This window comes from Agelaius phoeniceus, chromosome 16 (assembly GCF_051311805.1).
Source record: "Agelaius phoeniceus isolate bAgePho1 chromosome 16, bAgePho1.hap1, whole genome shotgun sequence".
In the NCBI taxonomy this organism is placed as follows: Eukaryota; Metazoa; Chordata; class Aves; order Passeriformes; family Icteridae; genus Agelaius; species Agelaius phoeniceus.
This window is the reverse complement of record NC_135280.1, coordinates 2,809,259-2,835,446: the sequence shown is the minus strand read 5'-3', so window position 1 is coordinate 2,835,446 and position 26,188 is coordinate 2,809,259. Positions and strand designations below refer to the sequence as shown.

General features: G+C 58.5%; 2 protein-coding genes across 9 annotated transcripts in view; one reads left to right on the top strand and one right to left on the bottom strand.

Moving 5' to 3' along the window:
- Nucleotides 1–1,183: 1,183 nt before the first annotated feature.
- On the bottom strand, nt 1,184–18,669 carry TNFRSF13B (TNF receptor superfamily member 13B). Of its 2 annotated transcripts, none has more exons than XM_077187146.1 (5): nt 18,409–18,669; nt 5,347–5,487; nt 4,446–4,562; nt 3,580–3,780; nt 1,184–2,355 (listed from the first exon to the last, which is right to left on the bottom strand). In XM_077187146.1, exons 2-5 carry the CDS (start codon nt 5,483–5,485, stop codon nt 2,081–2,083), a joined length of 732 nt encoding a protein of 243 aa, XP_077043261.1. In that variant the 5' UTR covers nt 5,486–5,487; nt 18,409–18,669; the 3' UTR covers nt 1,184–2,080. The 2 variants fall into 2 exon arrangements, with proteins under 2 accessions (XP_077043261.1, XP_054499804.1); XM_054643829.2 differs by lacking the exon at nt 18,409–18,669 and adding an exon at nt 7,460–8,108.
- MPRIP (myosin phosphatase Rho interacting protein) overlaps nt 16,092–26,188 on the top strand; it is a 73,155-nt gene continuing 63,058 nt past the window's right edge. For 3 of the 7 annotated variants that reach the window (XM_077187145.1, XM_077187142.1, XM_077187139.1), the window contains exon 1: nt 16,093–16,616. In XM_077187145.1, the coding sequence (XP_077043260.1) occupies nt 16,497–16,616 (120 nt within the window). In that variant the 5' untranslated portion in view covers nt 16,093–16,496. Of the gene's footprint in view, nt 16,617–26,188 lie in introns of all 7 variants that reach the window. The other 4 variants (XM_077187144.1, XM_054643442.2, XM_077187141.1 and 1 more) reach the window with 2 other exon arrangements.

Here is a 26,188-nt window from a genome sequence, read left to right as displayed (position 1 = left end):
GCCAAAATTCACTGATTCCTCTTGGTTCTCCAGCTAAGGGTGTTTGTTGTTTTCCTGCTAATTTGTTCAAGTTGCTCTCTGTTACCTTTTCTGTGCTGATAATTGCAGTTACATTCCCACAAGAAGGGGGGGGTGAGGGACCTTCCCCTCTTGTGTCTGGGCAGGACTTGGCCTCTGATGAGTGTTTTCCCCAATTTTTGAGACACCACACAGTGACAGGAGGAGCAGCCCTGTGCCAGCCCTGGCTTTGCCTGGGTGTGAGGTGAGTGACCTCCTGAGCCAGCTGGGGCTCCTGGGGCCACACAGGGTGAGCTCCTGCTCTCACTAGCACAGGCATGGCCCTAAAATCCTTCTCATTTGAATAATTGATGCCTCTTGATCCTCCAGGGATGCCCTAATTGCAACACTGGTGGCACGTGTTCACTAATTCTGTCCTGTTTTTAAATAAGGTTCTGAATCTCTGTGTAAATGCCATGGCCAGGGGTTCCTGGAGGTGGCACCTGAAGGTCTGTAGGGCACCAGAGCTGGACTGGATCCACGCGTCCCCAGGAGCTCCCTGCTGGAAGGGGCAGCCTGGGGAGGCCCTGGCTGCTGCTGAAGGTTTTCCTTCTCCTGAATTCCCTGTAACTGCTGGGAAGTTTGGGCAGAGGGGGCACAGAGCTGGGGGCACAGAGCTGGGGGCATTGCCAGCCCTGGAGCCAGGGGAGGATGTGCTGGTGCTGCCCCAAGGTAAGTGCAAAACCTTCACCTGGAGCAGTGGAGCATCCAGAAACGGGATGTGGAGCTGTGGAGTGAGTCCAGAGAGCTGCTCCAAGGGCTGGAGCAGCCATGGAGCCAGGCTGGGACAGCTGGGGGTGCTCACCTGCAGAGGAAAAGGCTCCAGGGAGAGCTCAGAGCCTAAAGGGGCTCCAGGAGAGCTGGAGACTGTGGGAGCTGAGGCAGCAGGAAACCACAGAGCTGAGAGCAGGAGAGCAGAGGGCCCTGGAGCAGATTGCCCAGGAGGCACTGGTGTGAGAGGGGAGGCCAGGAGGGGTCTCCAGAGGCTCAACCTCCCAGGTGATGCCTTTGTTAATGATAAGGAAGTATTTATATTTAAAGGAAAGTGTAATATAGAAGGGGTAGAATCTGTTATAACTCTGCTCATGTTTTCTCCAGGTGTCTGCTTTCCCAGCACCAAGGTGTGCATATTTTGAATTACATTTATTCTTTCAAGTTTAAAGCTCTAGTTTAAGACAGTGGAGGGGATGAGCTCCTACCAGGAGTGATTCCTTGAAAAAAAAAAAATTCCTACAGTCTCCTTTAGTGGAAATGAGAACTTCAAATTACACATTGAAACCCCTATTTTTCCATGATAGCTTTCAAAGCCAGGTTAGATAAAAATATTCTCTCAAAGCAGCTTTATCTCCAGCTGATTCCTCACTTTTACCAGCTCTTCAGAATAACCCAGGTCAGATATACATAAATCCAGTTTTCTAGAAAGTTCTCAGCCTTGGATGAATTTTCATATTTAAACCCAGTTCCATTGAGGGTTTTGGTGCCTGTCCCAGCTCCTCATGGGCAGCATCGTGTCCTGGTCCCGAGGCAAAGCCTCACCATGACCCATGGCAGTGCTGGAAGCTGGCACTGGAGCTTCCCACACTGGCTCCTTACCAATTTCACCAGTAAATCCTTGGACCCAATTCCACATTTGAGAGGTTTACAGCTGTGGTGAACATTGTTCTGATTGATGAAGGAATCTCCAGGCAGGGAGAGGAGAGCAGGGATCCTTTGCAGGGATGGTGGTGGTGGAACCAGGAGGAAAAGCCCCTATGAGATGTCCCCAAGGGCTGGGATGCACCCAGGTCAAGCTGGAGGATGAAGTCAGATGCTGCTATATGGGAAGTGACTTCTTTCACTGGGAGTGCACAAGAATAAGGGGAATTTGGTTTCCTGAGTGGAAGCAAACAGCTCTGTGCAACCTCCAGCCCTGTGTCCTGCAGCCCAGGCTGGGCAGAGGCTGTTCCAGAGGGTGAAGCAGCTTTGGTTTGGGGGCAGGGAGAGCATCCCTCCACTGTGATCCCGTGCTGGAACCCCTGTGTGGTCACACCATGGGTGTCTTCTCCTGGGCAGGGGAGCAGATGATCTTGAAGTGCCCGTCCTCAGGGCTGGGGAGGGCCCCGGCGCTGCCCGTGCTGCAGATCCCAGAGAAGGAGGGAGCTGCCCTTTCCCCAGGCTGGCCAGAGCTGCTGGGGCAGGGTTTGGTCTCTTGGACAGCAGAGCCATGTCCAGGGAAGCAGAAGCCACAGGTTTCCACTGGCTCTGGGATTCTGATGCTGGTGAATCCCTCAGCAACACTGCCGGCTTCCACCAGCCCATCTGTAAATAAACTGCATCAGCTGAGGGGCCCAGGAGCAGCTTTCACCTGGGAATGCCCTGGAGTGCTGCCCTAGAGCCTGTGAAAAGCTGCTTCTGGACCTGGAGAGGACACCCAGCTCTAGCATGGACTCACTGCACCACCCAGAACACCCAGAGAATCTCTCCAAACCTGGTGGCTTATCTTAAAAATGACCCTTTGATCCCTGTGTCCTTCAGCAAAGCAGACAGGAATGGCCTGAGGGACAGTCCCTGGAGTGACTCCAGGTGTCCCATGGGCTCATGGGGTCTTCCTCTGTGATTTTTGACATTGATGGCTTTGAGGTGGATGTATGTAAACATGGGTGTGTGTCATGTGCGTGCAGAAACAGGTAAGTAGGCATTTTTTTCTTTGGAAAGGCAGCAGAGAAGAAACCACCTTTTCCATGTTGAATTGTTCCACGTTATCCTTTCTCTTTTTCTCCTTAACACAAGGACTTGTGAAGTCCCTCTGGCTGCAGAACTAAAACTGGGGTTTTGTGGGACAGGTGTTCATTTTGGAAGAGGGTTGGCTTTTGTTTTCAGGTGTTCATTTTGGAAGAGGGTTGGCTTTAGTCCCCTCAGCCTCTGGATGGAGGCTGGAGAGGTGCAGCAGCTCCAGGAGGGAAGCTGTGCCTGGGGAGGGAGTGACTGAGTGGTCAGGGTGGAGAATCGGGTACAGAGCTCCAGTCCTGCTCCTCTTCCAGGCTCACTCTCATTGTTTTTGCTTTTTCTCCCTCCCCTTTAGGAAATAGCTTGTAACAAACATCTTTTATGAAAAATCCTTTTCTTAGGATTTTTCCTCCTGAGAAGCTGAGAGGCCTCAGGAACAAAATGTAACCAACGGTCATCTGCTGCTGTGGAATGCAACAGGTGCAATTGGGATTGGTCTCCTGTGGTTGTTTCTAATTAATGGCCAATCACAGCCCAGCTGGCTCGGACAGAGAGTCTGAGCCACAAACCTTTGTTATCATTCTTTCCTATTCTATTCTTAGTTTAGCCAGCCTTCTGATGAAATCCTTTCTTCTATTCTTTTGGTATAGTTTTAATGTAATATATATCATAAAATAATAAATCAAGCTTTCTTGAGTCAGACCCTCATCTCTTCCCTCATCCTCAGACCCTGTGAACACGGTCACAAACAGCTCTGCTCTCTTCTGTCAGCCCCAGCCTGCCCCCCAAGCTCCCCCGTGTCCCGGTGTCACCCACCTTTGGCAGGGTCCTCCCTGCAGTGGCAGGGGGCAGCGCTGGGCTGGCAGGAGCCGGGCTCTCCCCTCCTGCGCAGGTGGCTCCAGCCCAGGAGCAGGGAGCAGCCCAGGCTGGCGAGGCAGAGCCCCAGCAGCAGCCACAGCGCCAGCCACGGCTCCTGCTCCGCGCACGGCTCCGGCTCCAGCACGGCCGCGGGCGTGGCTGCGGGCGGGACAGACAGACAGACAGACAGGGCGGCTCAGACACCTCTGCGGAGCCTTTCTGGCAGGGACAGGGCTGCTAGAGCTGTGCCTGCGCTGGGAAGGAGTTTGGGAGCAGCTCTGTCTGCGTCCCCTCTGTCCCCTGGCACTTCTCCATGGTGAGGTGGAGGAGATCCCTTCCCACATCCCATTCACGCCCTCCCACATCTTCAGGGATCATCTCAACCCCAGGGAAGGAATTGGGGCTCCTTGGTGAGGTGGAGGAGATCCCTTCCCACATCCCATTCACACCCTCCCACATCTTCAGGGATCATCTCAACCCCAGGGAAGGAATTGGGGCTCCTTGGTGAGGTGGAGGAGATCCCTTCCCACATCCCATTCACACCCTCCCACATCTTCAGGTGGGTGCAGGACCCCAACCCCAGTGTAGGACTTGGGGATCTTAGGGCTCTCCCCTCCTGCTGCCCCTCCCTGGGGCAGCTCAGCCGGGTGGGACCCACGGCTGCCAACTCCCCCCTGCCCTGGGAGCTGCCCAGCCCCTGAACACCAGCACAGGCAGGGAAAGGCCAGGGAAAGGATGGAGGAAATGGGAAATGGGCCCTGGCTGCTTTCCCCAGCCCGAGTCCCAGGACAAAGGGGGGTTCTGGTGGCCCTTCCCCAACTCACGCTCGCAGGACGGGGCACATTCCTGGGGGTGCTGCCCACACACCGAGCTGCACCTGATACATCTCTTCACCAGATCATCGTAGTAAAATCCCGGTCTCTTGTTGCAGTCCATGGACTCTGGGGAAGGAGAGGGGAGGGAGATGATCACGGTGTCCTCAGCACATCCCCCCCACCCCAATGCACAGCAGGACGAGCCCAGGTCGCTGCTCTGGCAGCTCAGGGGGGCCCTGCCTGCTCCCCACGGCCCTGCGGGGCTGCCAGGGCACAGACCCGGGATCTGGGGAGCAGAGCTGGGCAAAGGCCTCTGCTGGCAGCTGAGGGGAGGGGATGGGCTCACACAGCCTGCACAGCTTGCACAGCTCCTTGGGACACACCAAAACCTGCCTCAGGATGCCAGGAACGGCATCTCCTGTCCTCAGGGAGGAGATGTTCACCTGTGGCTGCTGAATCAGCCCTGGATGGGTGAAGCCACCTCAGCCTGTGACTCCAGGAAGGGTGCTGGCACAGGGCTGGGCACCAAAGTTCATTTGTCCCTTGTCCTCCTCCCCAGGTGTTTTCAGGACACCTCAGGGCCTGTCCCAGGCCAGGGGTTTGTCATTATCCACATCCCTGCCTTTGGAGGGTGGAATAGGGAATTCCCCAATAGGGAACAGGAGTGCAGGAGTGCAGGTGCAGCCTGGTGACCCCAGAAGGGAGCAGAGATGCAGGGCCCTGGTCCTGAGCTGTTGCCAGCCCCAGCCCATGCCTGGGGAGCTGTCACATCCCCCTGTGCATTTGGCCTGAAGCTCTGCAAGGCTGAGCTGGCTCTGAGCCTGCCCTGGGGTTCATCCCAGGCTCTGATCCTCCCTCCCAGCTTGGCCCCATCCCTGACCCTCCCACGCAGGGGCAGCCCAGCACTCACCACACACAGCATCACACTTCCTGGCCAGGGACTGCCTGCAGGCCAGGCTGCAGGGGATGCACTGGGAAACGAGGGTGTCCCAGTACTCCTGGTCAGTGCAGTTCCTCATGGCATCCTGCCCCGCTCGTGGCCCATCCATGGCTGCAGAGAGACACAGGGGGGTGTGGGGTGGCCACCACAGGGAGCTCTGCAGCCACCTCGTCCCTTTCTGGGGCTGGGACCCTGGCAGGGGGATCCTGGCTGTCCCTCAGCCCTCTCTGGTGCCAGGCTTGAGCAGGAGCACACAGCCAAATCTGCTTTTCAAGCTGTGTGTGTGTGTCCTGTGCCAGTCCCAGGGGACACACAGAGAGCCCACCCTGGCCTGGAGGTGGCCCTGAGCTGTGCCCTGGGGGTCTGGGGGTCCCTGCACCTGCCAGAGGAAGCACTGGGGACTATTCCTGTCCTTTCTGAAAGTACCAAAACCACCACCTTGTGTGTCATTCCTGCCCTTTCTCTTGGGTGTTCTGGTGTCATAGTGAAACCAGGCTGATGTGTAAGACATCTCAGAACAGAAGAAGGAGGGAAATATCCCCAGAAGACTTTAGGCACCAGTTTAACCAGTGCCAGCTGGAGGTGGACGTGCTCTTGTCCCTGTCACGGGCTGCTTGTCCCATCCTCTGCTGCCCCAGTGCTCCCAGTGCCCTTGTGCACTGGATGTGATGCCAGAGGCATAGGAGCAGCTCTCAGCAGCATAAAAACCATCCAGAGCTCACATTTAGAAGCATTGGCTGGCTGATAACAGCTCCTGTGCTGTGCCACATGCAGGGGCTGCAGCTGCAGGAAGCTCAAACCCAGCAGGAGGGGGGCAGTGGTGGCCATGAGCCCTTTGCAGCCTGAGAGGGCCCCGAGAGCCTCATCCCTCCCCAGAGCCCTCCTGGAGCTGCAGCTCTTTCCTGCAGGGTGGGAGATGCTGGTGCTGATGGGCCCCAAGGGCTCAAAGCTTCCCCAAGCTGCAGAGTCAGCTCTGCGTGCCCAAAGGCTGAGCTGCTGCTTTGGCAGAGCCAAAACTTGGATTTTTATAGAGAAAATCCCCTGTGCTCCTCCAGGCTCTCTCCTCTCTCTCCAGGACTGAGATTGGGCACTTTGCTCATCTCTCCTGCCCCTGCCCAGCCAGAACCTTCCCTGCAGGATGGGCTGGGTCCTGCCTGGGGCAGCACAAGAGAAACCCCCCCATTCCCAGGGAAAAATCCTCTCTGCACTGGGATGCTGCCCTGACACTCCCAGCTGTTCAATTAACATTGCCATAAAATTAAATAATGACTTTCTGTGGAGCCTCTCTCTGCCCTCTACCCCAGGGCAGAGAGAGGCTCAGGCCACTGCTCTCCTCAGGTGCTCTGGGACCAAACCTGGGCTTTGCACGCAGAGGAGCCCCCAGGGCTGGCAGGAAACCCTTTGGGGATGGGGCTGAGCCACCCTTGGCCTGGGTTGGGGTTTCCCATGGGATAAGTGATGGGAGGCAGACCTGGGGCTGTGCTAAAGCTGAGGGGCTGCAGAAGATGTTTGGTCTCTTCTAGGACAGACCTTCCCCTCCCTGGGGAGTCCCAAGGTACACGTGGTGCTCCTCAGCTCTCAGCCATGGATTTTCCAGCAGAGCCAGGTGAGTCTTTCCCTCTGCCTCTCAACCACCAGGACCCTCTGAATTCCCCCACAGACCCCTCATGCAAAGCTTTAAGCAACCCCAGGACAGGGGGGAATGGCTTTTAGCTGAAGGAGGGTAGATTGAGATAAGTTATCAGGAAAAATTCTTCCCAGTGAGGGTGGGGAGGCCCTGGCACAGATTCCCAGAGAGGCTGTGGCTGCCCCATGCCTTTGGAAGTGTCCAAAGCCAGGTTGGACAGGGCTGGGAGCCGCTGGGACAGTGGAAGGTGCCCCTGCCATGGCAGGGGGGTGGGACTGGATGAGAATTCAGCTCCCCACCGACTCAAACCATTCTGTGCTTCCCCCTCCAGCCCCACTGCAGGGTGGGAGCTCTGAGCAGAGCCTCCCCTCCCTGCTGGCCCTGGGAACGTGCCCAGCCCCTGCCCTCAGCCCAAAGCCCCCAGCCCACCCCAGAGCCCCTCCATGGGTCACTCACATCTGGCTCTCCAGCAGTGGCTACTCCCCCTGGGCTCCAGCCATGGCCCCTGGAGCTGCAGCACTGAGCCCTGCCTGGCCCGGGGTTATTATTAGAGAGATTTGGTTAATGCCTGGCTCTGCATTTCCTGGGGCTTCCCCCTGTCCCTTCCATGCAAATTGGCTGCACACTCAGAGCCCTGCATTGGCTCCCGGGTCCCTGGGCTGCTGGGGACAGCGTGGGGGACACTGAGGGCTGGTGTGTCCTGGGCCAGGTGGGCACATTTCAGAGGGCCCTGGTGGAGTGGGAGCTCTCAGCACCTGCTCCTGCAGCAGAATCCCAGAATCACAAAGGCTGGAAAAGCCCTCTCAGACTGAGCCCAGCCATGTCCCCAGCACTGCCACGCTCACTGAAGAGCCACGTCCCCAAGTGCCACCCTGAAACACCTTTCAAACCCCTCCAGGGGTGGTTCCACCGCTGCAGCCTGTGCCAGGGGGTGTTTCCTTCAGGGAAAGTGTTTCACCCTGCCAGGAAAGGTGTTTTACCCTGCCAGGACCAAGAACTGCTGGGAGCACCCATCCTCCCCATGTCCCCAGCATGGTCAGCACAAGCCACTGTCCTGTCCCCTGCTCACAACTCACAGAACGTGTGAGTTGCCTTAAACACTGATTTTTTTTTTTTTGTGAGTTGCCTTAAACACTGATTTTTTTTTATTATTATTTTTTTTCCTTTTTTTTTCTTTTTTTTTTAGTGAGGCATCCTAAACACTGATTTTCTCAGGTGCCTCCATATCTGGGAGGCAGGAGGGCTGTGCTATGCCCTGCATGGGCAGCTGAGTCCTGACTGGGCTGGGGGCACAGAGCATTAATAACTCATTAATAGCACATTAACGACTCATTAATAGCACATTAATAACTCATTAATAGCACATTAATAGCACATCTTGTTTTCACAGGGGCAAAGAGCCACCCCTGCCCTGCTGGCAGCCTCCAGAGGTTTGTCCCTGCTCCTGCAGGGATGCTGGGCACGGTTTGGCAGCACACGAGGTGCTGGCACAGCCGTGACTCAGCTCAGCCCAGAGGGACCTTTCTGCAGAAGCAGCTGAAGGAGGAAGGAAGCAGCAATACCTGTTACTAAAAGCATTCGTGGAGCAGCACCAAGGGTTCCTCTGTTTGGTTCAAAAGCTCCTGATTTGTGCTTGCCACGTGGAGCTGGAGAGGCCAGAGGATGTTTTGCTGCCGTGTCCATAGCAGGGACCCTGGAGGCTGCTCCTGCTCAGGGGGAGCAGAGCCCAGAGGAACCCAGCACCTCGTGTTTGGATGTGGCCCATGAGATCCCAGATCCTGAGGGAGGCTGGGAAGCGGCTCTGGCACCATCCAGAGCATCTCAGGGCTTGGAGCAAGGGCCAGCAGAGGAGGCACCACGGCCACAGGGACACTGCCACACGGCCACATGTCGTGTATCTGGCACAGAGGATGAGATCACTGCTGTGCTGAGCCTCCCCCTGGGAGGGAAATCACGATTTTGGCATTGCCTGAGCTGGGTGAGTGTGGCAGAGCAGGAGATGGCCCTGCAGAGGTGGCCCCAGCCCACTGCTCTCGGGGTTTTGCAGGGGAAACTCACCTCTGTAAATAGCACCAGAGACTCGCAGTTTCCACCCTGGTGAGCCCTCGAGAGGGAAGTGAGAAGCACTTGGGGGTGGTTTGTCCCTCCTCGCTGAGCAGGGAGCAGGCAGTGTGTGCTTTCAGCTGTACAGCTCTGGGCTGGAGCCCCCTTTCCTTGGCTGTGTGCCCCAGTTCCTCACCCCCGGTGCCCCAGACACCTTCACCCCCTCCTGCAGCCTCTGAGGGCTCTGTGGCTGCCCAGCACCTCCAGACACGGTGCCCCATGAGCTCCTGCCTCACAGCCAAGGCAGGGGCTGCCACCCTGCCCTGCCTGGGGTTGTTCCTGTGCTTTGGGCAGCCACCACCAGGGCCCTGTTCTGGATTTCTGGATTAAACCCTTCCTCTGCTGAGTTCACTGGTTCCCATCAACCAGGATTCTTACAAACCAGCGGCTCCCTGTGCATCCTCCCAGTGCCGTGCATCCCTCTGGTGGCTTTGCATCCCTCTGCATCCCCCTGCATCCCCCACATGGTTTTGCATCCTTCAGTGCCCATCTGCACCTGGCTCTGGAGGTGCCACACTCTCTCTGGGGTGACAGAGCCCAGTTTTTTCCTGACAACAAAATCTATTTTTCTGCTGGGCTCTTGCCCCGGTGGCAGTGCTGAAAGAACTGCAGGTAGCAGGCAGACAGGGTGGGCAATGTTTGGCTCTGAAGCTTTTAGGGGATGCTTTGCCGGGATGATTTCCTCCCCTCAGCCCAGCTGCTTTTAGCAGTGCCGAGGCTTGGGCAGGACGTTTGCTCACACACCTGCTCCCTTCGGGACCTGAGAAAAGGGGCTGAGGGGGAAGGAGGGGAACAGGAGCCCCGGGGGAAGGGGAGGAGGAGCCTTTTTCGGCCGAAACTGCCGGCTGCGGGTCGGGCTGAGCGCAGAACGCTCCCAGGGCTCATTTCTGTCACCCCAATTCCCCGCGGGACACCGGGGCCGGGATGTGCCTGCGCCGGGGCATCCCCCGGTCCTGTCCCCGTCACCTCACGGCACAGCCAGAGTCACCGCAGGGCCGTCGCCGCTGTCACCGGGGGCCCTGGGGGCTGTGCGGAGCCGTGACCGAGCTGCGGCACTGCCACTCTGAGGGCCACCCCCGGGTGCCCGGGCTGTCCCCGCAGCCCCAGGGTGCAGCTCCTTGTCCCTGCTGCTCTCCGGAGCTCCTGGGCACGGCTGTCCCCAGGCTCTGTCCCCTGGCTCTGTCCCCACGCTCTGTGCTGTGTGTCTGTCCCCACTATCTGTCCTGTATGTCTGTCCACAGGGTCTGTTCTGTGGCTCTGCCCCCAGGATCTGATCTGCCTCCAGCATCTGCGTGTCTGTCCCCTGCTCTGCTCTGTATGTCTGTCCCCAGGCTCTGTGCTGTGTGTCTGTCGCTCTGTTCTGTGTGTCTGTCCCCAGCATCTGTGTGTCTGTCCCCTGCTCTGCTCTGTGTGTCTGTCGCTCTGTGCTGTGTGTCTGTCCCCAGGCTCTGTTCTGTGTGTCTGTCCCAGGCTCTGTTCTGTTCTGTCTGTCGCTCTGTGCTGTGTGTCTGTCGCTCTGTTCTGTTCTGTCGCTCTGTTCTGTGTGTCTGTCCCCTGCTCTGTTCTGTGTGTCTGTCCCAGGCTCTGTGCTGTGTGTCTGTCGCTCTGTTCTGTGTGTCTGTCCCCAGGAGATGGCACCCTTGGCCAGCCCAGCCCGGCTCCCGCTGGCTCCGGCTGTCCCCGCACCCGGAATCCTCCAACGCGGCCGCTCCAGCGCGGCCAAAGGGAATCACAATTTATGGAATGGTTGGAGTTGAAAGGACCTTAAAGCCCATCCAGTTCCACCCCGACAGGCACAGAGACACCTTTCACCACCCCAGGTTGCTCCAGGCCCATCCAACCCAGCCCTGGACAGGTCCCTGTGGGATGCGGCCCCCGGCTGCTCCTGCCCCTCCCTGGCACCTCTGTTCCAGCACCCCCAGATCCGGGGGGTTCAGGGCCCCCCTCTCAGCCCACGCCGCTCCATTCTCCCTCTGCTCCTCACCCTGGCACCACCCCTGGGGCATCACCCCAAGGATGCTCAGCTCTGGGCACCCTATGCCAGGCTCTGGCCCTCCCAGAGGCTGTGCCAGAGCTGTGGGTGAGCCCTGGGTGACCCAGGCTCCAGAGCAGCCCCTGTGCATCAGCAGGGTGGGGCTGCAACAGCCTCCTTGCCAAAACCCAGCACTGATCAGGAAAAGGGAAGCATTTTACCAAATTTTACCCAGGCTGTGCTCCCCGAACCCAGCAGCCAGCTGGAGACCAAGGATGGCCAGATGGGAAAAGACCTGGGCTGGCTGAGGTCTGGCACAGAAATGAGGAAAAAGCCCTAAAAATGCGTAGGGAAGGAGCAGGGTTCAGTGCCAGGGCTGTGTGCTGAGGTGTAAAGCGTGGGTGGTGGATAAGGGAGATGAGTCAAAGAACAATCTTTGGCCAGAACAGCTGATCTGATTACGTGGAGTTTTGACCTGGTGGGAACAACTCCTCGTCCTCACTGCTGAATTCTCTCTGGAGAGGTGCTTTCCTGGCAGAACCCTCATGGGAAGGGGTTTGCAACCTGCCCAGGAGCTCTGCTGTTAATTTTTAACTCTAAAACCCTGGGGAAATTCCAGAGGACTGGAGGGTGGCCAGTGGGAGTCAATTTAATATTTAAAAGGGATAAAAGGGCTGATCCTGGGAATTACAGGCCAGGTGAGGCTGATCGCCGTCCCTGCACAAATTATGGGCTGGGTAATTGAGGATGGTGTCAGCCAAAAATTAGAAGCTAAAAATATAATTAAGGTCGTTAGCTTGGTTTCATGGATGGCAGCTCCTGTCAAGTGAGTCGGCTTTGGTTTTTGGCATGACTCTGGGCTGGCTGATAAAGCTAATTGCGCTGCTGCATTATAATGGGTTTCTCCAAAGTATTTAATTTAGGGCCATGTGACATTTTCATTTGTAGGACTTGCATTATATGGAGCCAGCAGAGCAGACATCCCACGGCTGCGCTGGCAGCTCGGGGCAGTGGCCGAGGGGGCTGAGAGCACTGGGTTTGCACAGGGTGGTGTTTTCAGCAGGGATGCTGAGGTGAGAGGGGGTTGGCAGGGCAGGCAGCCTCACAGGGAGATCCCCTCTGCCCTGCCCAGCAGCCAAAAGATGGGGAAAACCAGGTGGGAGCAAAAGATATGGATTTTCCTGCTATAGCACAGCAAGGGCTGATGGCAGCAGCAGGCACTGATAACCCAGCTGTGGGTGTAATTAATCAATTTTAGGAGTAAGGTATGATCTCGCAGACATTTGGCATCTCTGGACAAGAGGAAAGTTCTGCATGGTGGGACAGGATTTGTTGTGGCTTCTGGGACAAGCTCAAGCCTCTGCATGCATGTGCAGCTTGCTCTTGCTCTGCACCATCCTCATGGGCTCTCCCAGCCCCATGGAAGCTGCATCCTCCCCTCTGGACTGCATCAGCTGCAGCTGAGTGCTGTGGGTTTCCTCCAGTGCATCATTTGGGTCCTTTTAGTTTTCCTAGTGGGAAAAACGGGATTGAATGGGGTTTGGAGCAACCTGGTTTAGCGGAAGGTGTCCCTGCCTTGGGACAGGGGGTGGAACAAGATGGTCTTTAAGGTCCCTTGCAGCTTGAACCACTCTGACTCTGTGACAGCCAGGCACAGGGGCCTTTCTCTCCATCCAGGAAGGTGTTTTTCACCCCATGTGGGTTTCCCCCCTGTGGGTCTCACCCCATAAGACACACGGTGGCTCGAGGGGCACCCAATCCTCCTTTGGTCAATGTTTCCTTTGCCATTCATTCCCCAGGCAGGGCTGTGGAAGGCTCTGGATCCCTGCAGATCCCCAGGGGCTGCATCCAGCATCCCACAGGATGGGATGCTCCCACTCCAGGTGGAGCAGGGCAGGAGGGGGGAGCCCTCTCAGCCCAACCCTGGGCCCAGTGTGGATCCCAGGGCTCGCCCGCTCCGAGCCGTGACTCCTGCCCTCTCCCCCGGGCAGCCATCCGTCTGTCTGTCTGTCTGTCTGGCACCGCGGTAATGACGGCGGGCTGGCGGCACGGCGGCATTCAGGGACTTGCCCAAGGTCCCGTGGGGAGCGATGGCCGCACGGGAGGAGCGCCCGGCTGTGCTGCTCCTGCCCGGCCCTGCGGAAAAAATGTGAAATGTGCGGCACCAGGGCCGGGAAAACACGGCAGAGCCACGGGGCCGTGTCCCCGGAGCGGTGACATCCCGTGTCCCCGGAGCGGTGGCATCCCGGCGGGCAGGGGCAGCCATGGAGCTGCCGGTGACAGGAGCAGGGGCTGCTCTCCTCTCTCCGGGGGGATTTGGAGCTGCCGATCCCTTTCCGGGAGGGTTTTCCAGGTGCCTCCCCAAGCTGGGGCAGGTGAGTAACAGCTCCTGCTCTGCAGCTTGTTTACCTGGCGCTGGGGCTTCTTTTTGGAAGGCTGACTCACCGCAGCACCTTCCCCCTCTGCCACTGCGGCTCCCTGACAAAAACTTTCCATTTTCCCATTGTTTTAATTGCCCTCATTTAAGAAAACTCCTCCGGAAAAAAAACCGGCTATGGGTTGGAGAGACACGGCAGCCCCAGCCGGGCATTGCCACAGCGATGGGATGGGAGGGGATGATGGGGTGGGACGGCCACCCCATGGCACACCTTGGGGACCTCAGCGCCAGCACCTGGGGCACACAGGGGATGTGGCAGCGAGGTTCCAGCAGCAGCGAGCGTGGCACACGGGCGGCTCGGCACGGCTGAATGCGGCCCGACAGGTTTGTGCAGGAGCCCGTCCCGTTCCGCTGGATTTTTGGAGAGGCTGGAGCCAGCCCCGGCGTCCCGCGGGGAGCTGCGGGCTCCGAGCACGGCGCCAGGTCACGGCCCCGGCCCACGGGGCAGGCACAGCCTGCAGGGACTGCTCTGTGCCCTCTGCCAGCTCCCTGATCCCTGGAAACAGGGAAGGAACAGCCCCTTCCCTCCTGGAGGCTTCCTGCAGTCTGGGGGTCCATGCCCTGAGGAGGTGGAGAAGGGCTGGGGACCAAGAGGACACGTGGAGGTGTCCATGGAGCTGCAGAGGGGCTTTGGATGGAAAAGGAAATGTTGGGCATCTGTAGGAGCTGTGGGATGCCAGGTCCTTAGGAAGCAATGCTGGAATAAACCAACACTGGGGATGGAGGGGGAGGGAGCAGAGCTGGTTGAGATCATCCACCCCTCTCCACAGAGCAGAATTTCCACAGTCGTGTGCCAGGTGAACCCTGGACCCACCGTGAGGGCAGCAGGGTCTGTACATTCCAGAGGGGAAAATCCTCTCTTCCTGGGGTAGGGTCATGCTGCTTTTATAACATTAGGATCAAGGAAAAGGTGGGGAAATCCTCCAAAACCAGTGAGGTGTGGGGGTCTGGTGTCACCCCCAGCCTGGGATCACCCCGTGGGCTCAGATGCATCGGGGTCACTGGTGCTCTGCTGTCCCATCCCAATCCGTGGCACACGGTGTGTGCTGCGAGTGGCCCTGGCAGGAGGGAGAGGGATGATTAAAGCTGCCTTTGATGAAGCAAAAATTAATAAACACGCAGGCAATTGTGCTGGGCTCTATTTACTAGGGATGACAGCGCGGAGCCGGCGTGGCGAGGCCGCCCAGGCCAGGTCCCACATCAAACACCAGGACAGCGCCAGGCGTGAGGGGACCAAGCCATCACCTCCTCTCTGACGGGTTTTTCCTGGCCCCAAAAATCCAGGAAGATCCACGTGCCTGTTCCTCATAGCAGGGCCCCATCCCACACTGGTCAGGAGCCCTGAGCAGGAGATGCTCTGTGCCATGCTGAGGTTTGACTGGGGTAGGGTGTGCCACTCTTGGGTGCATTTTGGAGGTGACATTTGGCACCTCTGCCCCATCCCTCTGCGCCAGGGTCAGCGTTCCCAGCTCTCTCCTGAGCCAGTGATGCTCCACAGGCACTGAGGTTCCTTCCTTGGTGCTTCTGTGCAGAACCCAGGGGCAGAGCTGGGAGGCCAAGGCTGTGGCCTCACACTGGGTCCTTATCAGCCGGTCAGGAATATTTACCTGCCGGTTTCCACCGGATAAAAATTCACTGGACAAACAGGAGCTCCCAGCTGGCCCCAGGGCGGTGGCACAGCAGGGACGTGGCTGAGCTGGGATGTGCCCCCCTGTCCCTGCTTCATCCCCGCTCTGTCCCCAGTGCTGCAGGTCACCGAGTGCCACAGGAGTGTGAGGGACATTGTCCCCACCTAATCTGAGTGCCCGAGAGTTGGTGACCCCCGTGTGCCCTCGTGTGCCCGGGCTGGGGACAAGGCCATGGATTGTCACCCCGTGTCACCATGTGTCTCACAGCTGGGGATGGGCTGTGTGGGGAGGTCACTGTGCTCTATGGGGGCCACAGGACAATGCTCCTACACGGGGCTGAGCCGAGCTGAGCTGGTCCAGGACAAACTGAGCTGAGCAAAGCCCAGCTGAGCTGAGCTGAGTTGAGCCATACTACACTGGATTGAGCTGAGCCGTGCTGAGTGAGACAGGCTGAAGAGAGCTGAGCTGGGACAAGTAGAGCCAAACAAACCGGTGCCAGGCTAAGCCGAGCCGAGTCTATCTGTGCCAGGCTGAGCCAAGTCATGTTGAACTGACTCGGGCTGAAGGAAGTTGGGCCGGGCTGAGCAGAGCCGAGCCGAGCTAAGACACGCCTCCAAATTGTGCTGGGCTGAGCTGAGCCAGTCTGTGCAAGGCTGAGCCAAACCGAGCTGGGCCGATCCGATTCGAACCAAGCTGGGCTGAGCCGAGCCGGGCCGAACGCAGCCGGGCCGGGCCGAACGGAGCCGGGCCAATCTGGGCCGAGCGGAGCCGAACGCAGCCGATAGGAGCCGAGCGGAGCCGATGGGGGCCGATCCTGCCCCAGCTGTCAGCGCACCGCCCCTCCCCCTTTCCTCTTTTCCCATTGGCCAGCACGGCCATCCGTTAGGGGCGGAGGCGCGTTTCCATTGGCGGGCGGGCACGTCTGTCCGCGCCGCGGCCCCGCCCCTTTTTCCGCCTGGCTCCGCGGCGCTGGAAACTTTGCGGGCGGCGCAGTCGGGAGCGGCTCCCGCAGCGCCCGCACGCCCGGCCCGGCCCCGCTCCCGCGCCACACCGACCCCCGCGCCGCCCCTCACCGTCCCGCCCGGCCCGGCCCCGCACGGCGCGGGCAGCGCCGCCCCTCCGCGCTCCGCCGCCGCCGCCCGGCCATGCGCGCCCGCTGAGCCGCAGCAGAGGCGGCCGCCCTGCGCTGCGCTCCCTCTTTTGATTTTTTCCTGCCGTGTTCCTCGGGGTTCTGTGTCGGTTTTTGCGTTCGCGTGACGCCCCCCGCGGGCGCGGGGCGGCGGCGATGGGCGCGGCGGCGGGCGGGCGCTCCGCGGGGCGCTGAGCGGGCGCGCAGCGGGCGCGGGCCGCGCCATGGCCGCCAAGGACAATCCCTGCAGGAAGTTCCAGGCCAACATCTTCAACAAAAGCAAGTGCCAGAACTGCTTCAAGCCCCGCGAGTCCCACCTGCTCAACGACGAGGATCTCAACCAGGTGGGATCTTACCCCAAAACCCACTGTTTTCCCCCCAAAATCTACCGCGGCGTCCCGCCCCTAGGGCGCTCTGGGTCTCCGTGGGGTGTCCGCTGGCACCGTGAGTAGCATGGGGTCCCGCAGGTACCTTGGGAGCCCCCTGGGTAGGTAGGTTAGGGTCCCATGGGTGTCCCGATGGATAGTATAGGGTCCCATGGACATCCTAGGTCCCACGGATAGAACGGGGTACGGGGCGTGCCTGCTGTCCCCGTGGTTGGCACAGAATCCCATGGGATCTCCAGGGGATCTGCTTGCTGGACACTGATATTGTAGGGTCCTGTGGGAGCCTGCGGCTCCCACAGGTACCGTGGGATCAGGTAAGGAGGGATGCTGTGGGGTCCCATGGATAGCACAGGGACCTACAGGTATCCCTGTATTCCATGGGGTGTTGTGGAACTCCAAGGGTGCTCCCATGTCCCACAGGGTATCTAGGAACCCCATGGATGTTTGCTGATCATACAGATACCCCAGGGACCCACAGGTATCCATGGGTTCTGTGGGGTGTTCTGGAGCACTCTGGTCCCATAAAGTGTCCAGGAGTCCCATGGGGTGCCTGCTGACCCCATGGGTGGTGCATGGTCCTGTGGGGTGCCTGCTGATCCCACGGATAGCACAGGGACTCACATGTGTTTGCGGATCCCGTGGGGTGTCCAGGAGCCCCGTGGTTGCTCTCTGGTGCCATAGGGTATCCAGTGATTCCAGCGGGTGCCTGCTGGTCCCATGTGGTCCCTTGGGGTGCCTGCTGACCCCACAGACAGCACAGGAACTCACAGGTATTTGCGAAGCCCATGGGATGTCCAAGATCTCTTTGGGTGTTCTCTGGTCTCATAGGGTGTCCAGAGATCCCATGGGATGCCTGCTGGCCCCCCAGATTCCCATGTGTCCCACGGAGCACCCACAGTGCCCACTGTTCCCTGAGGCCATGGCTCACCCCAGTGCCACCTCCTCTGGGTCCTCACCCCCTGAGGCCATTTGGGGTGATCCCGTCCCCTCCTGGGGTGCACGGCAGCAGGTGAGGGGTGTCCTGTGAGCTCCATCAGGCGATCCAGAAAGTCCTGGGAAAAACTCGGTTGGAAACAAAACGTCCCCTCCTGGACGTGCCGGACATGATCCCCCTGCCCTACACGCCCCTGCTCTCCCGGGGACATGGGAAGGGGACCCCAGCCCCTTTCCGGAGAGGGCTGGGGGGCTGCCAGGGCTGGGCCTTCCTCATCTTCCTCCTCTTCCTCCCAGGCCTCATGCAGGCCCAAGCCCGGCGCTCCCATGGCAGGGGGTGTTTGGCGCATGGGGGGCGTTTTTGGGGTGTGGGGGTCCGTCCGTGGTGTTGTGGTGAGGGGAACAGGGCCGCCCTCCCTCCTCCCACACCTTTCTGGGCCAGGGCTGCCATCCCCGCTCCCGATCCTATTATGGCAATGAGATCAGACATATTGCTGCGCTCGCTGGGGGGGCGGCGGAGGGGGGGGGGGGCATCGTGAAATCTGAGGGCTAATATGGAAAAAATGTAACTGGAAAAAAATGCCGTGGTGTGTGCGGGAAAGGGGCGGGCGGCGCGGAGCGTCGCGGCCGTGCCCAGACAAAGGAGCCGTCCCGGAGGGGGCTCGGGAAGAGCCCCCCGCTCCCGGCCGGCCCCTTCCCGCTGCCCGGGGATTGCGCTGCCTCCTGGTGCAAAGCTTATTTACTTTTGTCGGGGGGCTCAAAGCATCGCACGCAGCCCGCCGTGGTGCCTGCCTGCCCTGCCACGGCGGCCACCCACCTCTCTGGGGACGTGTTTCGGGCAGCCCCTCGTTGGCTTTGTTCCCGTCGGGGTGGTGGGTGGCCCTGGGGGGCCGCCCCGCGTCCGGTTCCCATGGGGTCGGGGTCAGCGCCGTGGCCGGATCCTGGCCGTGCGCGGGGGGCTCCGGTTGGGAAAACGGCTCAATCCTGCTCGGCTTCTCCCTTGCAGCTGGGGTGAAGTAATCCCGCTTCCCAGATAAGATGGTGGCTGTGGTGGTGTGTGATGCACGCACGCACCTCCCGCCCTGCCCGCAGCTCCCCGTGCCCAGCGGCCCCCCGAGCGCGGCCACCCCGGCGCTTCCCCGCCTCCCCTCCCGGTTTGTGCCCCGTTTCGCAGCCTGGCTGGATGTGGGGGTGTGCTCGTTCCGAAGCACACCCAGGAATAACGGTTCATTTAACAGCTCTGAATGTTTCTGCCTTTTTCACTCAAACGTTTTGGGTTGGGGGGTCCCACTCTGCAGCGTGGGGGCTCAGTGCCCAGCATGTCCTGTTCGCCCCGTGGACAAGGGACAGTGTTGGTGATTACCTAGAGCTAGGCTAGGAAAGTCTTTTGGAGTCATCTGACCTTTGTACTTGGCTTGGAGGAAAGGTGAAGGTACTTCACACTTACGCACTCGTGTCCCTTTTGGATTTTTATTAGATAAAAATACCTGCGTGCGTGTCAGGAGCTGCCCCCGCTGCTTCCCGGGATGCTGCAGGGCGCTGGAGCCGCTCGGGGCAGAGACCCAGAGTGTGTTTGCAAAGAGTCACAAATATTTAGTGGTAGTAGTGGATTTCCGTCGTACTCGGGAACCGGCTTAGGAATGGGGCTGGGAGGGGGGAAATCCAGCCCCAAACATCAGGATTAATGAGCTGGAGCTCTCTAATAATAATCAGACTTAGCACTTCCAACTTCAAAGGGCTGTGCGGACGCTAAGTCCCTAATCCCGGGAGCGCTGCGTTCACGAGTTGTTTTTGTGCGTGGCTGTGCTGCTGGACGGGGCTCGGCGTGATTTGGGGCAGCTTCTTGTGGTCCCACCACCTGTTGGAGACGTGTTGGTCCCCTCCCAGGGCTGCAGGTGGGAGGTGATGTGCCCTTGCCCCCCACAGTCTGTGTTTGACCTTCTGGGGTGCCCACACAGCATGGGAAAAACTGGGTCAGTCGGCGCAGCTGTTCTCCCTTGGGGAAAATCTGTTGCTGTGGGTAGTAGGCTGTCAGATCCCTTGATCCTGTGTGGTGGCAGGATCTGGCTGCTGGCAGACATGGTGCTGTTGGTGGCTGTGTCGTGGCTGTGCCACCCACCTGTTGCCAGCTTGTCTTATGCTGCTCCTTTCCCATCCAGGCAGAAATTCCCTTTTTGTGGGAATTTCCACTTTCCTGGCAAGACATGCCCATGCTGGCACTGCACGGTCCCTCTGTAACCACCTGCAAACCTCATATGGAGCTCGACTTTCCAGAACCTGCCCCGGGAGAATGGATGGTTCCCAGGGTCCCCCTCCTGTCTCCAAGAGAGAGCCTGTCCAGTGGGACCCTTTTCCCAAGCAGCCTTTTCTCATGGGGGTGTCCCCATGGGGTCCCTGCTCTCCACACTGGCTGTTCCAGGCCAATCCATGTCTGCACACACATTTCCTTGGTCTGTGAGATGAAGCTCCCAACAACATGGGACAGGCTGGGAATTAACCTAAAAATTTTGCCTGGCCTGAATTGGAAGAAGAGCAGAGTGTAAAACAGTTGCTTTTAATTTTCTCCATGCATTTGCTCTCTCGGGGAGTGGGGACTGGCACAGATAGAGGAATTTGAGGACGTCTTTCCAGCTACCAGTGTCTTTTTTTTCCCCCTCTTTTTTTCTTTTTATTAGACATCATGGCATAGATGCCCAGAGGACCACCCAGTTAGAAAATAAAGCTCACAGACTTTTCCCACTGCCTCTTCCTGTGGCACTCCTGCCCAGTGACAGGGGGTGGTTATTTCCATCCCTTCTCCATTGGACATTATCACTTTCCTACTGTTCTGGATGCTGAGCAGCTGGTGGCCAGCAGCCTTGAGGCTGGAGCGTGTCAGCATTGGGTCACAGGCTTGGCTTTGCTCTGGGACATTGCATCCATAGGGCTGGGATGCCCTGTGCTCCAGGGGTCTTGTCCTGGCTCCTTGCATTGTCCAAAGGGTGACAGGGTGAGGGATCATGTCCCGGCCACACTTTTCCCTCCAGTTCTGCTCCTTTTTGGGAGGAAAAGCCCCCATTTTCCTGGAAAGCAGCCCCCGCGCTTGCATTCCCTGCTCCCCGCTGCTTGTATCATGCTGCAAAAATCTGCCTCTACTTGACTGATTATTAGCACTGAACAGGGGGAGATTTCTCTGCAAATGTCAAATTTGCCTCTCTGGGTGGCTGTGGAGGTCAGGGACTTGGAGGGCACAGCCAAGGGGGCTTGGGGGGGCAGGCTCATGGTGGCTCTGCCCTATGGGCAGCATCCCATCCTTGGGCAGTGACGTGCAGGCAGGGAGGGCAGCGGGCACTTGTTGGGAAGTTGTGTTGGATGCTGGTGTTGATTTGGGCTGCACTTGAACCTCTGTCTGGCCCAAGGGAAGGGACGTGGTGGCGCCTTTGGGTGCTGGAGAACCGTCCCCTTTGCTCACACTCACTTGCTGCTGGGTTTTTGCATGGCGCCGCACCTTATCTGCGCCGGCAGCCGACGGAGTGATAAATCCCCTCTCCAGCACTGTGGAGAGATGTTGTGGCTTCTCCCAGGCGCTGAGGCAGGCCAGTGGTGGGAAGTGGTTAGATATGCCTGCTGGCTGCCAGGCACACCGCCTTGGGGCTGCTCGAGAAGGAGCTGGAATTGCAAAGTCCATTCTGTCCCACTTTGTTTTGTTGCTGTTTGGCCGATTCCCCGTGCATTCTGCAGCCGGGCTCAGCCAGTTCTTGCTCTGACTGCCCCAGGCAATGGCAATGCTCGGACCCAAGCACAGCCCTGGGACCAGGGGTGTTTGCAGAAAGGGGCTGGCTGTTTGCATGAAGGGTAAATTCAACCTTTCCTCTTCCTGTTCCTCTGGTTGGTCAGTCACTCCCACTGCCCACACAGCAAAATGTTGTGGCAGCTCTGTCCTTTGGGATTTGTCAACACCTGCCAGGAGGGCTGTGCCATGCACAGTGCCCACCAGCTGGTCCGTGGCAGTGGCACTTGGTGCTCCTTGTGCCCCAGGTCTAGTCTGTCCAGTTTGGTTTGGCCTTGTGCTGCATGTGGAGATGTGTTGGTGGTGAAATCCTGGGATTTGCAGCTCTGGCAGTGGCCGACTCATGCCTGCCTTGTGCAAATGTATTTTGGCAGAAGAGCAGGATATGAATGGAGAGGGGACTCTCCCCATCATCCAGGGTGGCCTCCAGGAGCTGCCCAGATCTCATCCTGGAAAAAGCACTGTCTGGGCTGGACCCAGGGGCAGTGAGCAGCCACTTGGATGAGGAGCTGGGGGATGGGAGAGTGTTTTTGCTTCAGGAATGGTTGTGGATGCTCAGAGGCAGCACTGCAGCCTCCGCGCTGGGGTTTGGCGTCACCAGGTGACAGACAGCAGAGGGGAAATGTTGTAGAAGCAGGAAAACAGGGATGTAAGCAGCTTAACTACTGAGGCTGGGATTCATCCTGGCTCTGGGGATTGCTGCTGGAGCATGGATTTGCACAGCAGTGTTTGCAGAGCCTCCCGACAGCCCTGGTCACGGGTCTCTGGTGGGTCTCCATCTGCCATCCCCCTGGGAGCACATAGAATATCAAGTGATGCCTGTCTCAGTTCCTAGAAGCCATGCTGTGGGCAGGAATGCCTGCTTGGCTGTTGCATCCCATTCCCTCCCTGAACACCGTGTCACCTTCCCCATTCCTGCCCAGTGACGGCTGCTCCGACTCATCCATCAGCGATGTTCTCTTGGCTCCAAGGTGTGCAAAACTGAGAGCAGAGCGGAGCTGGAACGGCCCAGATTTCCTATTCTGAGGTTGCAACCACAGTATTTGTGGTGACTTTCTCCTTGAACTGTGCCAGAAACGGGTCCCTGCCTCCGGAGAGCTCTGAGTGGATCAGGAGACAGCACACAGACAATGATGACCTTACTGTCCCCCCTCTCTGAGAGCTGTCACCCCGTTGTGCTCCCCTGGGCGTGGGAAGCAGCAGGCACTGCTGTCAGAGAGGCTCCTTTGGTGAATATATTGGGGCTGACCCATAAAGGTGATGGAACAAGTTCCACCTTGGATCCACCCCCAGCCTGGGTGGGTTGGGTACATCATTTTTTTGTGGGGCTGCTGGAAGCCCTGGCATCACTTCCCTGGTGCACAGGGCTCCCTGCTCCCAGTGCTGGAGGCAGAGCCTAGAGCTCCGATGCAGCAATCCATTTTTCTTCCCCTTCCCGCTCAGTTGCCAAGCCTGAACAAAACAAGCCCTGCCTCCACCCGAGACAGGCTGATTACGTCTGCCGGCAGCCTAAACAGATTATCCCTCCCGCCACGCGCTCCGAGCCAGGAGTCTCTGCCGGCAATGGATTCGGGCTTCCCTCAGAACATGTGGGGTGGGTGGGCACTGGCTGTGGGGGCATCCCAGCCCACCCAGGTGTGCAGCACCCCAGCAGGGATGGGGCTGCTCTGCCATGGGGTTGAGTCTGTGCCCTAAGAGGGGATGTGGGTGTTGGTACAGCTGTCCTGTTCCACCCTGTGCAGTGAACTCCTGCAGCACTGTGGGGCTGGTGCTGTGTGGCTTTGCTGGGTCCTGTCATGCCTGGCTGGTTTGTGTGGGGAGGGAAGAGCTGAAGGTACCATCAAAAACACAGGAGGTGTGAAAGCCTGTCCGACAGGCAGCTGCTTGGTGTCACAGCCCACCTCCAGCCCTGTGACTTGGTGCTCCATGGGCTGCCACGCTCCTGTGACCCATCCTGCCCTCTGGAAGCGGGTGCCCTGTGGCCCTGGGGCTGTGCAAGGGGTTCCCGTATCAGCCTGGGCTTTGGGAACTGATGAGTGGCTCTGCACGTCCTTCAAGCCCAGTTCCCCATCTGCTGGGAATTGTGTTCCCAGTGCTGGTGGAGCTGGTTGGGGTGGTTTGTCCATGCCTGGGCAGCATCAGCACAGCAGCCTGACAGCTTTGTGTAAACCCAGCTGGGGCCGCTTCCTTCTCCGCTTCCTCCCACCCGCCGTGCTGCCGGCGCTGGGCTGGAGGCAGCGTCCTCCCCCTGGATGCACTGTAGGGCTGTGGGACGAGGGGATGGAAGCAGTGGCTGGAACAGCAACCTGAGAGGCAGGTGAGGTGCTGGTGTGCCCCACAGCCCAGCTCCAGTGCCAGATCAAAGGTGGGATCCGATACCTGGGCACTCCCAGAGGTGTGACAGGAAGCGGAGCGGTGACGCGGGGACGTTTCTGCCTGAGTCAGCCTCCAGCAGTCCCAGGGATGGAACTGGGCACTGTGGGGCTGCAAACGGGCCACACCTCTCACCTGATGGTGGGGTGAGCGTCACCCCACCCCAGCTCCATCCGTGGCCGCTCTCCACTCTGCTCTCCCACAGCATTTTGTGGCTCACCCTCCGGCCAGGTACCTTCTGGAGAAAAGCAAAGCCACCCACCCAGTGCCTGAGCACCCTGTGTGGCTGCTACCTGTGGAGAAACTACGTGGAGCTGCCCTTTGGATATCACCGGAGCTGCCAGGAGGCAAGCAGGGCCCTGCGTGGTCAAAGGCATCCTGGGAACCCTGGGGTTGTTTCTAACACCATCCCTAAATGTGAAGTTGGACCAATCTCCTTGGAAGAAGGAATTTTTGCTCGCAGGTCTTGCTCAGTGCTGGTTGTTGCATTTTCTTCCTCTTGAGGAGCTTTTCAGAGGAAGCCAAGCCAGTGGAAAGGACGTGTGATTCCAGCTCCATCCTGGTACTCCAGCACCTTCCAGGACCTGCCTCCCACATCGGGTTTATTTTAAACCTTGCTTCAGCACGGCCATTCCAATGCAGGTGTGATGAGCTTATTTCAGACACTTCGTGTGCTAATTCATATCCCTTTCATTTAGGCTTGTATCTCTCTGGGCATTGCTTGGTTTTAGCAGGAGCTTGTTTTGGTTTGGCTTTAAAAAGCACTGCTGCGTGTTCATTTGTTGATGGGTGGAACCAGGCTGCCCACGCTGCCTGGCTCTAATTCATACCTTTCAGCTATTTTGGTTTCAATATCTGGAATTGGATGCTCCTGCCAAAATAAGTGTAGCCCACTGGTGGTTTTTTTATGATGCTGGTACAGAAATGACCGTGCTCTGTGTTAAGGGTGTATATTTCAGGTGCTTGGTGTTTATTTACAGACAGTTTGAGCTAAAATTGGAATGGCTGAAGGCAAATTAATGTCTGCTGGGGGGTGTGAGCCAGGCTGAGGTAGGGCAGGACTTCATGCCTGTAATACTGGGTTAGGGCTGCTTGCTGCTGGCCCTGGTGATGATGTCCCCTGTTGGTTTCGCAGTTATTTTGTCCCTGGTGTGTCACTGGGACATGCCTGCTGCTTGTCACACAGGCTGGATGCTGTGGGGAGCTCAGAGTGGCTGGGGTGGCCGCAGTGCTGTGGCTTGTGTCAGGGAGAGTTTTTCTCATGGGGCTTTGCTGGGTTGAGCGCTTGGTCTTGGCTGGGAGCTGCGCTGGGGCATAGAGGAGAGAACTGGGGGATGGAGGAGAGCTGAGCCCTGTCCGCAGCTCGGCTGTCCGCAGCATTGCCAGGGTGTGCCCTGGTGTCATTATGCCAAGCGTTGGGGACATCAAGTGCTGTTGTCACTGTCATCCTCTTGTTCCTGCATGGTGGAGACCACTCCTAAGATCTTCACAAGCCCCAGCTGCTCAGCACTCACCCCAGGTTCTCTCCCAGTAATTCGGGGACCCCATTTATTGTCACAGTGACCCATTGAAGGGTCTCTGACGGGTCATCAGTAGCGATTTGCAATTCTGCTTTCCCCCTATAAAACACAAGAGACATTTGGGATGTCTGGCTCTTCCCAGGCCACACGGGTGGCCGTGGCCACATCCCAGCAAGGCAGGGAGTGTTGGGATCCCCCGCTCCCTCTGGAGCCTTCCCATGGCGTGGGCACGGATGCGTCACGGGCGGCTCTGGGTGGGGGCGCGGGGCGGGGTGTGCCGGGGGAGTGGCAGAGCCTGGCTCACCTGCGGGGCGCTGCCGGCGTGGGCGGCACGGAGCTGGGCACGGAGCTGGGCACGGAGCTGGGCACGGAGCTGGGCACGGAGCTGGGCACGGAGCTGGGCATGGAGTGGTGCCGAGCGGCTGGAGGTGGCATGGGGGCCATGGGCGAGCAGGGCACTGGCATCCAGGTGAGCTGGGCAGGGGTGACGGGAGGCTCCAGGCCCTTTGCCAAACCCAGGGAGGGTGGTGGTACACACAGGTGCCTTTCTGTGCCCCCAGTGGGGTCATGGGAACAGGTGTAGGGGTGCCCTGGGCCCCCATAACTCCCCCAAATTGGATCCCAATCCAAGCGCTTTGTTTTCATTGGTTTGAATCTCATTTAAAGGGGAAAGGAAGGAAGGTCTTCTCAAATCATGTTTACCCAGCTGCTGGGAGAGCAACACCTCGAGCTGGTATGTCATATTGTGGAGGGGATAAGAGATTTTGTTATTTCTTTTCACTTTATAAACAGTAAAAGGTCTCCTCCGGCGTGTTTCCAGTTTGCTTACTCAGTGCTTCATGCATTTGACAGTTTCTGGTGCATAGGCAGTTTCTTCTATTGTTTGCAGGGATTTTTCCAGAGGGGAAACTTTTTTTTAACATTACAAAACCACA

What these genes read in the sequence shown, in the direction of transcription:
- TNFRSF13B (XM_077187146.1), bottom strand. Translation starts at nt 5,485, where the DNA reads ATGGATGGGCCACGAGCGGGGCAGGATGCCATGAGGAACTGCACTGAC. An exon ending in GAAGTGTGATGCTGTGTGTG is followed by an intron (nt 4,563 to 5,346) that starts GTGAGTGCTGGG and finishes CTCCTTCCCCAG; the next exon opens with AGTCCATGGACTGCAACAAG. An exon ending in ATGTGCCCCGTCCTGCGAGC is followed by an intron (nt 3,781 to 4,445) that starts GTGAGTTGGGGA and finishes TCCCGCCCGCAG; the next exon opens with CCACGCCCGCGGCCGTGCTG.